Source organism: Pan troglodytes, chromosome 13, assembly GCF_028858775.2.
Source record: "Pan troglodytes isolate AG18354 chromosome 13, NHGRI_mPanTro3-v2.0_pri, whole genome shotgun sequence".
Taxonomy (NCBI): Eukaryota; Metazoa; Chordata; class Mammalia; order Primates; family Hominidae; genus Pan; species Pan troglodytes.
The window spans coordinates 133,705,820-133,723,394 of NC_072411.2; the positions used below are offsets into that span (position 1 = coordinate 133,705,820).

A 17,575-nucleotide genomic window follows, 5' to 3' on the forward strand; every position below is an offset into this window, starting at 1 on the left:
ATCAGTAGCCACAAACACTTAAGTGCCTCCTTTAAACATAACTCATGTCAATGTATGTCAGAATCTAATTTAAGTACCTTCCTCCTCCTCTTCTTCCTCCTCCTCATCATCTTCATCATCATCATCTTCATCATCATCTTCGTCGTCGTCGTCATCCTCGTCCTCATCATCCTCTTCTTCATCTTCATCCTCAGCCACGTTCTTGGCTTTCACAGGAACAACTTTTGCAGCTTTCTTTCCTTTGGCTGGTGTAGTCTCCATAGCTTCTTCTTCAGAGTCTGAAAGAGAAGTCACCTAAAAATTGCAGCAATCTCCCAAAACCAACATCGGTTTTCAAATCTAATGTAAAGAAAATGCAATCCTGTCACCATGTTTAGTTAACAGTCATGGCAAGAACAGATCACTTGGGGCCGGGCGCAGTGGCTCACGCCTGTAATCCTAGCACTTTGGGAGACCAAGGTGGGTGGATCACCTGAGGTGAAAAGTTCGAGACCAGCCTGGCCAACATGGTGAAATGTCGTCTCTACTAAAAATACAAAAATTAGTAGGGTGTGGTGGTGGGCACCTGTAATCCCAGCTACTCGGGAGGCTGAGGCAGAACTGCTTGAACCCAGGAGATGGAGGCTGCAGTGAGCCGAGATAGCGCGCCATTGCACTCCAGCCTGGGAAACAGCAAAAGCTCCATCTCAAAAAAATTAAAAAAAAAAAAATCACTTAGAAACAAAATCCTACATTATAAAAAACACTAATAGAATGTGCTATTGAAATTTTCTCAAGAGGCACAAAAATCATTCATGGGTAATTAAGTCTAGCACACCACAACAACCCAGAGAATTCCCACAAGGATTCTAATCTCATCTCCAGGTTGTCGTGGAAGGAATATGTTGATCCCAGAATCTCAAGATACCTTGTAATCAGAAGCCCAGTAACTACCAAGACAACTCCTTACCATCTTCCTCATCGTCATCGTCATCCTCATCATCTTCGTCATCCTCATCGTCCTCATCCTCTGAGACAGGGGCAGCAGCTGCTGCTTTCATCGCTGCTGGTTCAATTTCATCTTCATCCTCATCCTCGTCCTCGTCATCCTCCTCATCCTCCTCACTGTCATCCTCCTCCTCTTCATCACTGTCTTCCTTCTTGGCATTCTTGCCATTCTTTGCCCCCTTGGCTGGGATGGCAGCACCCTTCTTACCAGGAGTTGCTACCAATGCTTTGCCTGGTGTGGCTCCCTTCTTGCCAGGTGTGGTAACTGCTTTGGCTGGTGTAACTGTCTTCTTGGCAGGTGTTGCTGCTGCCTTTTTGCCTGGAGTGACAGCTGCTTTCTTGGCTGGTGTGGCAACTGCAACCTTTTTTGTTGGGGAAACTACCACCTTCTTTGCTGAGGTTGCAGCAGCCTTCTTGCCTTTCTTCTGAGGTATGACGACCTTGAGAATAAATGAAAACCAAACCAGTAAGTCCAGCCCCACACCCAAAAAGATAACCACGGTCCCAATGAGTTGTTAGACTCTGGCAATGCCTCTGGTTCAAGACCACATGCACTAGACACATTAGCATGTTAAACTCCAGGCTTCTGTTATGTTGTCTTAAGTCAGAGCCCCTATCATAAGGTGAATACCCAGACATAAGGAACTCTTTTGAACACTTAAAATACCTCTGAACCAGACCCTCTGAATTCTTACACCTCATACTTTCCCCAAGCCCCAACTTTCTCATCTGAAAATGGTAATAGTATCATCCTTACATGTTTAAGGATCATGAATTGCTATGTGTAAATTATTCAGAACCTTACATATAGGAGGCTCCAAGCATTAACTTATTAAATCATTTGGGGCTCCTACAGTGGGTGGCGGTACCAAGCCCGGTGAAGCTCAATTCTTAGGACCTGAGACAAAAAATGAATAGGCTAAATATAAATATTCCTTACAAAACTATCACACATCAAAGAGTGTGCATGGTAGTGTGATAAAAGTCATCGTTTAGCTACATTAAAATCCCGTAGTTTTATCAGGCAATGTGTGGAAGAGTAAAACTTTCATTCAGTTCTCAACGAGAAACCTGAGCACAATTCAGTGCTCAGCTGTCTTTATAGTGAGCAAATAAAAGGCCAGGAGTGCTAAAGAGGGTCAATGGTAACACAAAGAGAGGTGGCAGCCCTCAGTCTACACCAGAAATAACTATAAAACACAGTGAGTAGTATTACAAAGTTTATATATAATGGAATGGAGACCAATTAATTTTAATTGGAGGCTAGGAAAGGAATCTGGTAAGGTTATCCTCAGATCTGAATACAATGCCCAGCTCTACATGTGGGGGTGAGGCTAACATGTTGAAACTGGAAAAATGTAATGATTTAACACAACAAATCACACTCCAAGCCCTGCAGAGGCACATGGAAAAGAAATCCCCAGATCTCGTCTCACACTCACATTCAAATACTTAGCCAAATGACATCTTGACATGTCAATGAAGAGCTTGTGAAACACTCAACCACTACAATAAGACATACCTGGATAAATAAAATCTTATTTTTGCCACAGATATCCAATTTCATGTCTTAACTCTCCATTTTGTAGTTTTAACATAATTCTGCATTAAGTTGGATAAAATTACCTCTTCTCCACTGCTATCATCTTCTTCATCTTCTGACATTTCCTCATCTTCACTATCTTCTTCTACCTCCTTTGGAGGAGGAGCCATTTTCTTGGGGTCACCTTGATTTTTACCTGCCTAAAATGGACACAAGTAGATCATTACACCTCCACCTCGACATTTCAGGCCATTCACATTTTGCCATTAGTGTTCATACGCCATCATCTCCGTCCTCAGATCCATTTCTCATAGTGCCAAACACCACAACTAACATAGAAACTACTCCTGATGGCAATGCAAGAGGGACTACTCTCAACCGCCCACATTTTTCCTTCCAGGCTTTACCAACAGAAAACCTGCCCTAAGGTAAAAAGTCAACCTGAAGAAATGATTTCTCCTCCCGTTACCTTAGTTAAGCACAACCGTGTTTTAATACTACAAATCCCGGTACTTTATTCTACCACCCTCATCTGAATCCAAATTAACGGTGAAGATCATTAAGGCACTTAAAAAAATGACTACCTTCATTTTCTCATGAAGCTTATGCCTTTACCAGCGAGACAACCCCGCCCCTTAAAGAGGCGGCGCGGCCACGTGGGGGTACCTGGTAGGCCACCACGTGCCCGAAACACAGCGCAAAAAGCACGCGGCAGAGCCACCTTCCGGGGCCCACCACGTGTCGGTTTGCCAGGCCGGGGCGGAGACATCCGAGCGCAGCCGGGACTCCGACTAGGGCCGATACCGCCATTTCCCGGCCCAAGGCACCGGTCCCTCTGGAGATTCCAGGACCCACGCGGCGCGGCCCACGTGGCAGGCCGCGCTCCCGGGCACGTGCGTCAGGAGTCGAGTCCCAGCTCGTACGCGTCGCAAGAGTTTGGTCTCATCTCTCCACCCCAAGACCCAGCGCCCCCTCCCCGCGCTCAGTGACTCTGTCTTTCCCGCCGCGTTCGCCGCCCCCAGCACCTGCAGAACCTCTTCACCTCGCCACCAAGTAGCCAGAAGCCGCGAGACCTCCCCACTAATCGCGCGAGACTTCCCGCAGCATGGCGCCCTAGAACGCGCCCGGGATTGCGCGCAGGCCCTCCTCCCCGCGGCGCCGCGCTCGCCCCTCGGAAAGCAGGCCTACACGTCTGCGCTCGCGCTCAAGGCCGTTTACCTTCGCGAGCTTCACCATGATGGCGGCGGAGTGTGAAGCGGACAAGTGGCGCAGATGAGTCCAGAAGAAGCCAAGCGACGGCGATGGCGGCCGCGGGTGCTGAAGATCCCGGAGCACGTACACCCGAAGGCCAGCGAGAGCTCGAGACTGAGGCGAAAGACTGAGCCTGCCCAGTAATCGCCTGTGGAAAGGCGACGACGGCGCCCTCGTGACTCCGCGCCGACCAACCAAAGCTCGCGGCCGTCCCCATGAGCCAATCGCGAGCCTCTAACCGTGAACGGCGCGGGGCGGGGAGTAGGCGGGCCGAGGCGGCCACGGGAGGGGGAGGGGCTGGCAACGGCGCCGTGGGGGCGGGGCTCGCTTTGTGCAAGGCCCGCGCTGATTGGGCCGTGGGCGCGCGGGTCCCGGCCTGCGTCGTGGGACTGGCGTTTTTGGCGCCGGCTGTGAGGGGAGCGAGGGGGTGGTGGAATCGGGCGGTCTCCGGTTCGCCAATGTGGCTGGGTCCGTAGGCTCGGGCAGCCTTGGAGTTCCTTAGATACCCCGCGCTCGGTCCCGGCACGCACTCACGCCGCGGCTTCTGGTGGCCCTGGAGCGAGGAGTCCGCCAGCACCGGAAGTTCAGGGACCGCAGAGTTCCCGTTGGCCCTTTTGGAGGCACAGCGTAGCCCTGCTTGCCCGCGAGCATGGGGCCGGAGGCACCCCCGGCTGCAGGCAGTCTCCTGAGAGCTGTTAATAAAGGCAGTCGCGGGTCTGTGCGAGGTTTTCTGTGAGAAATGCACGAACCTCCCCTACCCCACAGAACCTCAAGCGGGAGATATTTCTCGACATGGGGAACGGCCTCGGAGAAGTAACTTTCTGGCCTCACAGGGCAGGGAGAGGGGCCTGGGAGGGCCGACCGCAGAGCCGGGCCTTTGACCGCCCACAGGTTCCCTGGTTATTATTTGGGTCGAATGCGCCAATTAAGGTGGTGGCTGCGAAGTCAGTGTCACCAGATGGCCCGGGAGCAGGTCGAGAGCCACCGGCAGGGTTCCCCGGCGGCAGGGCGAAGGAGGCCGCCAGTGACTTCCACGGTTAGCTTTGTGGGTGGGTCTCACTCGAAAACCAGAGCATTTCCCTCTGTCCAGGGCCTACCGGGGATCCATCCCATCCATAGGTCCAGCTATGGATCCATCCATACCTCATTGTTCCTACAGAACCAGGATATCTGCAGCTACGGCTGTACTTGTTAAAAATCACCTCAGGCCGGGCGCGGTGGCTCAGATCCGCAATCCCAGCATTTTGGGAGGCCGAGGCGCATGAACCGGGGAGGCGGAGGTTGCAGTGCCCACTGCACTGCAGCCTGGGCGACAGAGCGAGACTCCGTCTCAGAAAGAAAAGCATTTGTTAAGGCCGGGTGCGATGGCTCATGCCTGTAATCCCAGTACTTTGGGAGGCTGATGCAGGAGGATCGCTTGAGTCCAGGAACTTGAGACCGGCCTGGGTAATATAATGCGACCCTGTCTCCACACAAAAAATAATTGGGCATGGTGGCGCTCGCCTGGAGTCCCAGCTACTCGGGAGGCTGAGATGAGAGGATCGCTTGAGCCCAGGAGGCGGAGGTTGCAGTGAGCCGAGATCGCGTCATTGAACTCCAGCCTGAGTAACAAGAGCGAAACCCCATCTCAAAAAAAAAAAAAAAGAAAGAAAATAAAATTATTTGTTAAATGAATGAAGTATTTAGGTAGAAGCAGCAGCAGGGAGAGCCGGCATGGCTCAAGTGGCGTTGCTTTGGAGTTGGTCTGGGGCAGCAAAATAGCAATATCTAACACTTCATAATGCTGATTCAGTGCCAGGCGCTCTTCCAGCTCTTTACATATTAATTAACTTACTCTTCAAAATAACCTTTCCAAAAAGTTACCACTGTTTTACAGAAACTGGGACATAGAGGTAAATTAACTTGTCCAGGGTCGCTTAGCTAGCAGTGGAGGCGTAGGATATAAGTGAAGACACTGCTGTGTCATCCCAGTTTCTTTTTTTTGAGACAGAATCTCACTCTGTCCCCCAGGCTGGAGTGCAGTGGCAGGATCATGGCTCACTGCAGCCTTGACATCCCCAGCTATATCAATCCTCCCCCCTCAGCCTCCCAAAGGTGAGCCACCACGTCTGGCCTGTTTGTTTCTAAATGCTTTTTTGTTTTCTTTTGAAAACATGAGTATTTATTGAATTGTAAAGTATACACATAGTGCAAAATTCAAAAGATTCAAACAGGTGCACAATAAAAGGTCTCCCTCCCGTTCCTGTCCCCTAGGCCTCCCAGTCTCAAGGCAGTGGCAGTCTCTTGTATATCCTTCCAGATTCAGCCGTACGTGCAAATAGACAAGTATATTTGTTATATTTAATACAAACGCTATCATATACACTGTTCTGAGCTCTTCTTTTGTGTTAACTATATGTATCTTGTAACTCATCCTACATCAGCACATGTAGAGCTGCCTCATTCTTTTTAATAGCTACATGGCATTCCTTGTGTGGAAGGATCACAATTTATCTAGTCACCATTGCTGGATAGTTAGGGTTTTTTGCTATGTTTGGCCATTACAAACTGCTATAGCAAATATTCTCACTTGCGTTATTTTACACAAATCATATCTGTAGAACAGCTGGGTCAAGGGTATGGACTTTTACATTTTCATAGATGTTCTCCCAAGTGCTGTCTTTGGTTGGGGTTTTCCATGGCAGTTCCAGCCAAGAGCGACCCCACCTGCTCCAGCTGGCTCAGGTTATCTGCTGCCCCTGAGCTCCAAGGCTGGGAGACAGTGCTCCACGTTTTAGCAGAGGAAGAACTAGATGGTGGGGAGAGGTGTGAGCATGGCTCTAATTATTGTGGGGAGTGTGACTAGTCTCAGACACCAGCCAAGAAGCTGCAGGGGTACCACTGCCTTGAGTGGCCACTGGCTGCTTCTTCGGGCCTGCATGGACCCGGCCCAACTCTGTCTGCTGCTGTGGCCTGGCTGCCCCCCATGAAACCTGTGTAGTGAGGCACCCACTTGGGACACCCATGGGCACTTCTGACCCCTGAGACCCAGTCGGCCATAGTGGGCCTCATACTCATGCTAGGATCTGACAGCCCACTGGAGGGGGTCTGCAGGCTTCCAAGGATTAACTCCACTTCCCAGGACTGGGCTTCTAGGAAATAAGTGTCTCAGTTAGGCTCCAACTAGCCAAGAAAAATCACATTGAGTATTTAAAAAAGAGGGAGCTTAGCGCAGGGACGTGGTGACATGAGGGATAGAATTGCTGAGAAGCCGAGGGGACTGAGCAGGAAGCAGCTGCCCCCCTTCCAGGCTCTTCCACTGAAGGCTATGATGAGGGCCCGGGCTGATGCCAGGGAAGCTTCAGAAGGTCAGGAGGTTGGGGACATCCTGTGTCTCCCCTGCTCCTGCTCCTCCCCCTGAGTTGCAGGTAGGGCTGGCCAGACCCAGCCAGCACCCAGCCCACAAAGCCTGCAGGGTGAGTCCCTGCCATGTAGGCCGAGCAGGGCAGGACTGGGCACCCCAGCTGGCCGGGAGGGAGTTCACAGCCTCAGCTTCCAGAGCTCCAGGTCTGCTGAGTGCGAAGGCCTGGGGTGTCTGCTATGAAGTTCCCTTTACCAGTCCAGCCTCCTTCTGTCTTCCTTCTGTCTTTGGGTTCACTGAGGCCTTTGGATACTGCCCAGATCTTCCCCAACACTTTCCCCCAGATGTCAAAGGGGGACCCTAAGCTCTTCCTCCCTTGCCAGGCCTTGCTTAGTGTGTTAGCGAGTCTTTCCCTGAGGAGGCATCTGTGTCTCAGGGTCCCAGGAGCCGGAGCCAGAGAACCCAGCCTTTGTCTTCCCGAGGCAGCCCGAGAAGCTTCACCTGTTCACCCAGAGGTAGAGTCAGCCCGTTGCCAACAACCGCAGGCCCCTGAGCCTGCTGGAGGAGGGTGTTGTGGGCCCCAGATCAACGTCATCCCCAACTTCCCTGCTGCACCTCCCAGGCCTCTCCATCCAGGAGGTTGGGCCCTGCTGGAGAGAAATCTGTGATGATGCAGATTTGGGGCCTCCAAATGCCCTGCCCTCCCAGCAGCTGCCCTGGTAGCAGCCCCAGCTGCTAGCCCAGATCATCTTCCAGGAGCTCCTGAACGCTCTCATTTCCCTCTCCCCAGCCTCTATGCCAAGCTTCTTCCCTCAGGCCCCTCACCTCTCCTTCTCTGCCCTCCCTGTCAACAGAGTTACTCTATCTTCTCCTTCATAGGGAAGGACAAACCTCCCAGAGGGATTCCCACCCTCTGATTTCCATACATTTGCAGACATCCTGAGCTCTCTCTGCCACTCCAAAGCCCCAAGGAAACCAGAGTCTTTCTCTATAGCACCCCTTCCCCTGTGCCAGCGAGCCCCTCCTCACCTCCTCCTGGGGGTCCCACTACAGTGATCTCCTCAGCTGTCACTCGCCACTTTTTTGTGTTTTTTGGTGTGTGGGTGTGTGGGTGTGTGGGTGTGTGTGTGTGTGTGTGTGTTTGGACTCACTCTGTTGGCCAGGCTGGAGTCCAGTGGTGTTAACACAGCTCACTGCAGCCTCGATATCCCAGGCTCAGGTGATCCTCCCACCTCAGCCCCTCAAGTAGCTAAGACTACAGGCGTTTGCTACCACGCCCAGCTACTTTTTGTATTTTTTATTTGTTTGTTTTTGAGACAGAGTCTTGCTCTGTTGCCCAGGCTGGAGTGCAGTGGCGTAATCTCGGCTCACTGCAAGCTCCGCCTCCTGTGTTCAAGCGATTCCCCTGCCTCAGCCTCCCGAGTAGCTGGGACTACAGGCGCCCACCACCACGCCTGGCTAATTTTTTGTATTTTTAGTAGAGACAGGGTTTCACCGTGTTAGCCAGGATGGTCTCCATCTCCTGATCTCCTGATTCGCCTGCCTCAGCCTCCCAAAGTGCTGGGATTACAGGCGTGAGCCACCACGCCTGGCCTGCCACCTGCCATTTCAATACCTCCTTCCCTTCCATTGCCTTTTTCAGGAACAAGCTCTTGGGAAGAGTTGACAACAGTTGCTCCCAGCTCCACCAGGTCCCCCAGGCTCCCAGCCCCTGCAGGTGCCCTACAACCCTGCCCCTGTAGGTGCCCTACAACACGCTCTTTGTTGCTAGCCAGAAGGACCCCTTGCAGACCTTATCTCTCATCTCTCTTGACCCTTCTGCAGCTTCTGTCTCTTGACCACATCCTCCTTGGAGCTTCCCCTCTGCCTCCCTGACACTTCTCTCTCCTGGCCTCTTTCCTCTTTGCCTACCTTCTTCCTTTCTCAAAGAAGAGTGTTTGCACCTTTCTCTCCCCTCGACTTTCTCTCACTGGTAACACCCTTATCTGGTGGCCTCAGCTACCATCTGTGTGTACCCCACCTACTTGGGGCCACTCCTCCACAGCGGCTCCACCTTCCCATGGGCAGTGCCATCTGAAGGTTCCCAAATCAGGGTTTCTTCAGGAGCAACTTTCTTCCTCATTAACCCAGTGGCTTAGCAGACATCTCCCTTTGGTGCCCTATAAAACTTCAGACTCCAAGTAGAGTGTCCCACTGTGAATTCAGCCTCTTCCTCCACCCCTGAACTGCTGTCTTTCCTACCTCAATAAAGGAGAGACAGCTCCCAGCTTACCTAGCCAAGAGCCAGTACGTTATCTTAGTCTGCTGGAGCTGCTATAACTTTAGACGGGGTCCTTTATAAACAACAGAAATGTGTTACCTGCACATTGTGCACATGTACCCTAAAACTTAAAGTATAATAATAATAAATTTTAAAAAAAGAAAAAAAATTAAAAAAAAAAAAAAAGAAATGTGTTACAGTTCTGGAGGCTGGATATCCAAGATCAAAGCACTGGCAGATTTGGTGTCTGTGAAGACCTCTCTCCTAGACGGTGCCCTTTTTGCTGCTTCTTCAGAGGCAGAAGGAGCCCACAGGCTCCTGTGAGCCCCTTTTAAAAGGACATTAATCCCATTCTCAAGGGCGGAGCCTCCGGAGCTAACCACCTCCTACAGGCACCACCTCTTCATACTCTTGCCTTGGGGATTAGCTTTCAACATATGAATTTGGAGGGACACCAGCATTCAGATCATAGCATTGTCTAGACCCTGACCTCTCCCTCAGCTCCCAGTCACCCCAGCCTGGGCTTCGAGTGTCTTTGGAGTGGGTCCACTCTGCTTTCCACCGCCCTTCTCTTACTGCCCCTGCTCAAGTTCCCGCCTGGATTAACCCAGCCATTCCAAGTCAGCCACCCTGACCTGTCTTGCCCTGTATCTTAACCTACCAAGTGGCAGCCACATCAGTTTTCCTCAGCAGCAGATAAAAACACATTCTTCTAATTAAGGGATTTCAGTGACTTCTGACTGCCAGCAGGAGAAAATCCAAGTGCCTCAACCCACATTGAAAACCCCTTCCTGAGGCCAGTGGCTCACTCCTGTAATCCCAGCATTTTGGAAGGCCAAGGCAGGTGGATCACGAGGTCAGGAGTTCGAGGCCAGCCTGGTCAACATATAGTGAAACCTCGTCTCTACTAAAAATACAAAAATTAGCCAGGGCTGGTGGCGTGTGCCTGTAGTCCCAGCTACTCGGGAGGCCAAGGCAGGAGAATTGCTTGAACCTGGGAGGTGGAGGTTGCAGTGAGCCGAGACCACTGCACACCAGCCTGGGTGACAGAGCAAGACTCTGTCTCAAAGAAAACCCCTTCCTGCTGCAGAGAGGGGGTCTAGGGTGAGGTAAGGCACTTGCCTCAGGCACAACACTTAAGGGATGCCAAAAAACTCAATCATCAAGATAAATAATATTTCAATGCAATATTTTTTAATTACTGGGGAAAATCCATGATGAACAAAAAAGTCAGAATTTTATTTATTTTATTATTTTTGAGGCAGAGTCTCACTCTGTTACCCAGGCTGGAGTGCAGTGTTGTCACTTTGGCTCACTGCAATCTCTGCCTCCCAAACTCAAGGGATCCTCCAACCTCAGCCCCCCAAGTAGCTGGGACTACAGGCATGTTCCACTATGCCAGGCTAATCTTTTAATTTTTTGTAGAGATGGGGTCTTGCCATGTTGCCCAGGCTGGTTTCAAACTCCTGGGCTCAAGTCATCCTCCCTCCTCAGCCTCCCAAAGTGCTGGGATTACAGGCATGAGCCACCACGCCCAGTCAAAATCAGAATTTTATTTTATGTGTTTTTTAAATTTTGTTTTTGTTTTTCCCTGAGACGGAGTCTCACTCTGTCGCCCAGGCTGGAGTGCAGTGGCACGATCTCAGCTCACTGCAACCTCCGCCTCCCCGGCTCAAGCAATTATCCTGCCTCAGCTTCCCAAGTAGCTGGGACTACAGGCGCCCACCACCATGCCCAGCTAATTTTTTTTTTTTTTTTGAGATGGAGTCTCGCTTTGTCACCTAGGCTGGAGTGCAGTGGCACAATCATAGCTCACTGCAACCTCCGCCTCCCAGGTTGAAGCGGGAGCTTCCTGAGTAGCTGGAATTACAGGCGCCTGCCACTGCGCGCGCCACCACGCTTGGCTAATTTTTGTATTTTTAATAGAGACAGGGTTTCACCATGTTGTCCAGGCTGGTCTCGAACTCCTGACCTCAGGTGATCTACCCACCTCAGCCTCCCAAAGTGCTGGGATTACAGGCATGAACCACCATGTCCTGCTTAAAATCAGATTTTTAAATGAACACAGATGACTATCACTGACATTTCTTTTGCCTCAGGATGCACTGTGGCTTGCACAGCACTGTCACTGATTGTGTCGTTTAAAATTTGATATTTTGTTCATCATGGATTTTCTTGCATTTTTATTTTTAAATATTGCACTAAAATATTATATTGATCACTGACTTTGGGACCTTAAATTCTGTGTGCAAGACAACTGCCTCACTTATCTCACCCTAGTCCTGGGCCTGTGCTCAGACTCCAAGCCAACTGGACTGTCCATCTTCTTCCAGGGGGCCCGCTGGCCTCTGTCCCACCTCCACCACTTCTTGTGCTCCTTCCCCTGCCTGAGATGACCCCCTCCATCTCTGGCCTCCTGATCGTCCTTCAGGACTAAACCACCTTCCTGGGGTCCTCCCTGTAATCCCCAGGCTGGGTCAGGTCCTTCTCCTTGTGCTACTGCACCAGCTGCACAACACTCATGGGTGAGCATGCTCATGCGTGTCTCCCCACTCCACTGTGAGCTGCTGCTTTTTTTTTTTTGTCAAGAGAGATGGGGCCAGGCGCAGTGGCTCATGTCTGTAATCCCAGCACTTTGGGAGGCTGAGGCAGGTGGATCACCTGAGGTCAGGAGTTCGAGACCAGCCTGACCAACATGGTGAAACCCCGTCTCTACCAAAAATACAAAAATTAGGTGGGCGTTGTGACATGCACCTGTAATCCCAGCTACTCAGGAGGCTGAGGCAGAAGAATCACTTGAACCTGGGAGGCAGAGGTTGAGGTAAGCCAAGATCGCACCATTGCACTCCAGCCTGGGCAAGAAGACTGAAACTCTGTCGAAGAGAAGAAGAGGAAGAAGAGGAGTGAGAAGAGGAGGAGGAAGAGGAGGAGGAAGAAGAGGAAGAGGAGGAGGAAGAAGAGGAAGAGGAGGAGGAAGAGGAAAATAACAGTTGTTGGTGAGGATGTGGAGAAATTGGAATCCTTATGCATTGCTGGTGGGAATGTAAAATGGTGCAGCTGCCAGAGAAAACAGTAAGGCAGTTCCTCAAAAATTAAAAATAGAAGGCCAGGCACAGTGGCTCACTCCTGTAATCCCAGCACTTTGGGAAGCCGATGTGGGTGGATCACTTGAGGTCAGGAGTTTGAGACCAGCCTGGCCAACATGGTGAAACCCCATCTCTACTAAAAATGCAAAAATTAGCCGTGGGTGGTGGTGGACGCCTGTAAACCCAGCTACTCTGGAGGCTGAGGCAGGAAAATCGCTGGAACCCAGGAGGTGGAGGTTGCTATGAACAGAGATTGTGCCACTGCACTCCAGCCTGGGCAACAGAACGAGACTCCGAAAGAAAGAAAGAGAGAGAGAGAGAAGAAAGAAAGGAAATCCAGTCCGACACACGCTACAACATGGATGAACTTTGAAGACATTGTGCTAAGTGAAATAAGACAGTCACATACAAAAAAATACTGTATGATTTCACTTATAGAAGATATCTAGAGTAGTCAAACTCAAAGAAACAGAAAGTAGAATAGTGGTTGCCAAGGGCTGGGGAGATGGGAGGTGTTTAATGGGTACACATTTTCAGGGGTATTTTTTTGTTTTCTGTTTTTGTTTTTTTTTTGAGACAGCGTCTCACTCTGTCACCCAAGCTGGAGTGCAATGGTGCAGTCCTGGCTCACTGCAGCCTTTATCTCCCAGGCTCAAGTGATCCTCCCCTCTCAGCCTCCCATGTAGCTGGGACTACAGGTCTGCACCACTACGCTCAGCTAATTTTTCTTTTTTTTTTTTCTTTTTTTTTTTTTTAGTAGAGACAAGGTCTCTGTATGTTGCCTAGGCTGGTCTTGAACTACTGGGGACTCAAGAAATACTCCTGGGCTGGGCGCAGTGACTCACGCTTGTAATCCCAACACTTTGGGAGGCCAAGGCGGACAGATCACTTCAGCTCAGGAGTTTGAGACCAGCCTAGGCAACATAGCAAAACCCCTTCTCTACAAAAAAATACAAAAATTTTGCCGGGTGCAGTTGCTCACACCTGTAATCCCAGCACTTTGGGAGGCTGAGGCAGGTGGATCACCTGAGGTCAGCAGTTCGAGACCAGCCTAACATGGTGAAACCCTGTCTCTACTAAAAATACAAAACTTAGCCGGGCATGGTGGCGGGCACCTGTAATCCCAGCTACTCGGGAAGCTGAGGCAGGAGAATCATTTGAACCTGGGAAGCAGAGGTTGCAGTGAGCTGAGATCGCGCCATTGCACTCCAGCCTGGGCAACAAGAGCAAAACTCCATCTCGAAAAACAAACAAACAAAACGCAAAAATTAGCCAGATGTGGTGGCGCATTCCTGGAGTCCCAGCTACTTGGGAGGCTGAGGTGGGAGGACAGCTTGAGTCCAGGAGACGGAGGTTGCAGTGAGCTGAGATGGGGCCACTGCACTCCAGCCTCGGCAACAGAGAAAAAAAAAAAAGAAATCCTCTCACCTTGGCATCCCAAAATGCTGAGATTACAGGCATAAGCCACTGTGTCCAGCCCAAGAGTTGCAGTTTTGCAAGATGAAAAAGTTCTAGAAATAGGTTGCACAACAATGTGACTATACTGAACTATACACTTAAAAATGGTTAAGATAGTACATTTTATTTAATTTTATCAAAATATTTATTTCATGGATACATCTAGTACCATATATAAAAATTTTTAAAGATAATTTAGTGGTGGCTCGCTCCTGTAATCCCAGGACTTTGAGAGGCCAAGGCAGGCAGATCACTTGAGGTCAGGAGTTCAAGACCAGCCTGACTAACATGATGAAACTCCGTCTCTACTACAAATAGAAAAATTAGCTGTGTGTGGTGGCTGTAATCCTAGCTACTCAGGAGGCTGAGGCAGGAGAGCTGCTTCAACCTGGGAGGCAGAGGTTGTAGTGAGCTGAGATGGCACCACTGCACTCCAGCCTGGGCGACAGAGCGAGATTCCATCTGAAAATAATAATAATTATTGTTATTTAATTTTTTGTGTAATAAATACATCCAAGAAACCAAAAATTATAAAAGGTGCCAGGTGCTGTGGTGTGCCTATAGTCCCAGCTACTCAGGATGCTGAGGCAGGAGACTAGCTTGAGACCAGGAGTTCAAGGCTATAGTGAGCTAGATCTTTTTTTTTTTTTTTTTTTTGAGACAGAGTCTCGCTCTGTCACCCAGGCTGGAGTGTACTAGCGTGACCTCGGCTCACTGCAAACTCCGCCTCCTGGAAGCAATTCCCTGCCTCAGCCTCCCAAGTAGCTGGGATTACAGGCATGCGCCACCACATCTCGCTAATTTTTGTATTTTTAGTAGAGACAAGGTTTCACCATATTGGTCAGGCTGGTCTCGAACTCCTGACCTCACATGATTTGCCTGCCTTGGCCTCCCAAAGTGTTGTGAGCTACCACTTCCAGCCAAGCCAGATCATGCCTGCGAATAGCCACTGCGTATAGAGAGACCTCATCTCAAAATAAAATAAAATAAAATAAATAAAAGACAGTTAAAAGTCTCTCTTGCGCTTGTCTTCCATTTTCCTGGTTCCTACTTCTCTACCCTGTCTAGGTAACTGCTTTTAAAAATGTGTTAACCGGCTGGGCATGGTGGCTCATGCCTGTAATCTCAGCACTTTGGGAGGCCGAGGTGGGCAGATCACTTGAGGCCAGGAGTTCGAGACCAGCCTGGTCAACATGGTGAAACCCCATCTCCATCAAAAATACAAAAATTAGCCAGGCATGGTGGCCTGCAACTGTAGTCCCAGCTACATGGCAGGCTAAGGCAGGAGACTCACTTGAACCCGGGAGACGGAGATTGCAGTGAGCTGAGATTGTGCCACTGCACTCCAGCCTGGGTGACAGAATGAGACTCCGTGTCAAAACAAATAAATAAATAAAAATGTGTTAACCATAAAGGACAAAAGGCATAAAGGACAAAAGGCACATAATTATCTCAACAGATGCAGGAAGAGCTCACAAAAACTGACACCCTTTCATGTTTAATAAAAAGCAAAACACTGAACAAAACAGTAGACGGGTACTTCCTCAATCTGATAAAGGGCATCTACAAAAACATCTAACCCAGTGTGAAAGACTGAAAGCTTTAAGATCAGGAACAATGCAAGGGTATCTGCTCTCATCACTTCTATTCAAATTGTACTGGGGGTGCCATCCAGGGCAATTAGGCAAGAAAAAAAAAAGAAATAAAACTATCTCTATTTGCAGATAACATGATCTTGTGTATAGAAAATCCAATGGGATACACACACACAAAAAAAACTATTAGAGCTAATAAAAAGTTCAGCAAGATACAAAAGATACAAAATCAATATGTAAAAATCAAGGGTGTTTCTATCAATAGCAATGAACAATCAAAAATTGAATTAAAAAAATTCAATTTACAACCGCATCAAAAAGAAACATTATACTTATAAATAAAGTTAACAAAAGAAGTGCAAGACAAACATTCAAAACTGCAAAACAACATAGAAATAAAGACCTAATAAATGGAAACACTTCCCTTGTTCATGGATCAGAAGATTTAATTTTGTTAGGATGACAATACTCCCCAAATTAATAAACAGATTCTACACAATTCCTGTCAAAATTTCAGGAATTGATTTTTGTGGAAATCAACAAGCTGATCCTAAAAATCAACAAGCTGATCCTAAAATTTACATAAAAGTTTAAGAATAAATGGCCAAGAAAAAAATGAAAAGATAATCTACAGAATAGGAGAAAATACTTGCAAATCATATATCTGATAAAGAGTTAATATCCAGAATATAAAGACCTACTATCTGATGACAAAAAAAACAAGCCAATTGTAAAATGGGCAAAGGGCATTTTTCCAAATATATACAAATAGTGAATAAGAACATGAAAAGATGCTCAACATTATTAGCCATCAGGGAAATACAAATCAAAACCACAATAAACTACATCTATCTCAGCTACTCTGGAGGCTAAGGCAGGAGGATTGCTTGAGGCTAGGAGTTCAAGACTAGCCTGGGCAACATAGCAAGACCCCTATCTCAGAAAAAAAAAAGCTACATCTTCACACCCAGTATAATGGCTATAATTAAAAAGTCAGCTAAGGCTGGGCATAGTGGCTCACATCTGTAATCCTAGCACTTTGGGAGGCTGAGATGGGAGGATCGCTTGAACTGAAGAGTTTGAGACCAGCTCGGGCAACATAATAAGACCCCATCTCTGCAAAAAGAAAAGAGTCAGTGAAAAGCAGGTATTGGTAAGGATGTAGTGAAATTGGAACTTTTTCTTTTTTTTTTTTTTTTTGAGATGGAGTCTCGCTCTGTCGCCCAGGCTGGAGTGCAGTGGCACGATCTTGGCTCACTGCAACCTCTGCCTCCTGGGTTCAAGCGATTCTCCTGCCTCAGCCTCCTGAGTAGCTGGCACTACAGGCACGTGCCACCATGCCCGGCTAATTTTTTGTATTTTTAATAGAGACAGGGTTTCACTGTGTTAGCCAGAATGGTCTTGATCTCCTGACCTCGTGATCCACCCACCTTGGCCTCCCAAAGTGCTGGGATTACAGGCGTGAGCCACTGCACCCAGCCGAAATTGGAACTTTCGTACGCTGCTGATAGCAATGTTAAATAGTGCAACTGCTTTGGAAAACAGTGTGGCAGTTCCTCAAATGGTTAAACACAGAGTAGCCTTACAATCCAGCAAATCTCCTCCTAGGTATATAGCCAAGAGAAATGAAAGCACATGTCCATAACAAAACTTGTCCACAAATGTTCATAGCAACTTTTTTTTTTTTTTCCATGAGACAGTCTTGCTCTGTTCCCCAGGCTAGAGTGCAGTGGCGTGATCTCAGCTCACTGCAATCTCTGCCTTCTGGGCTCAAACGATCCTCCCACCTCAGCCTCCTAAGTAGCTAGGACTACAGGCACTTGCCACCACACTGCGCTAATTTTTTGTAGAATTGAGGTCTCACTATTCTACCCACACTGGTCTCAAAACTCCTGAGCTCCAGCGATCCTCCCACCTCTGCCTCCCAAAGTGTTGGGATTACAGGCGTAAGCCACCACACCCAGCCCTGCAGCATTACTTATAATAAAGAAAAAGCAAAACAACCTAAATGTCTATCAGCTGATGAATGGATAAACAAATTGTGATATATCCATA

At 48.8% G+C, this 17,575-nt stretch overlaps 1 protein-coding gene across 1 annotated transcript in view; it reads right to left on the minus strand.

Moving 5' to 3' along the window:
* NCL (nucleolin) overlaps nt 1-5,049 on the minus strand; it is a 10,874-nt gene extending 5,825 nt beyond the window's left edge. Inside the window, exons 1-4 of the mRNA XM_516145.8 lie at nt 3,749-5,049; nt 2,614-2,730; nt 950-1,427; nt 78-278 (exon numbers count right to left, since the gene is read on the minus strand). Coding sequence (XP_516145.5) covers nt 78-278; nt 950-1,427; nt 2,614-2,730; nt 3,749-3,766 — 814 coding nt within the window. The 5' untranslated portion in view covers nt 3,767-5,049. The remainder of the gene's footprint in view (nt 1-77; nt 279-949; nt 1,428-2,613; nt 2,731-3,748) is intronic.
* Between the last annotated feature and the right edge of the window lie 12,526 nt (nt 5,050-17,575).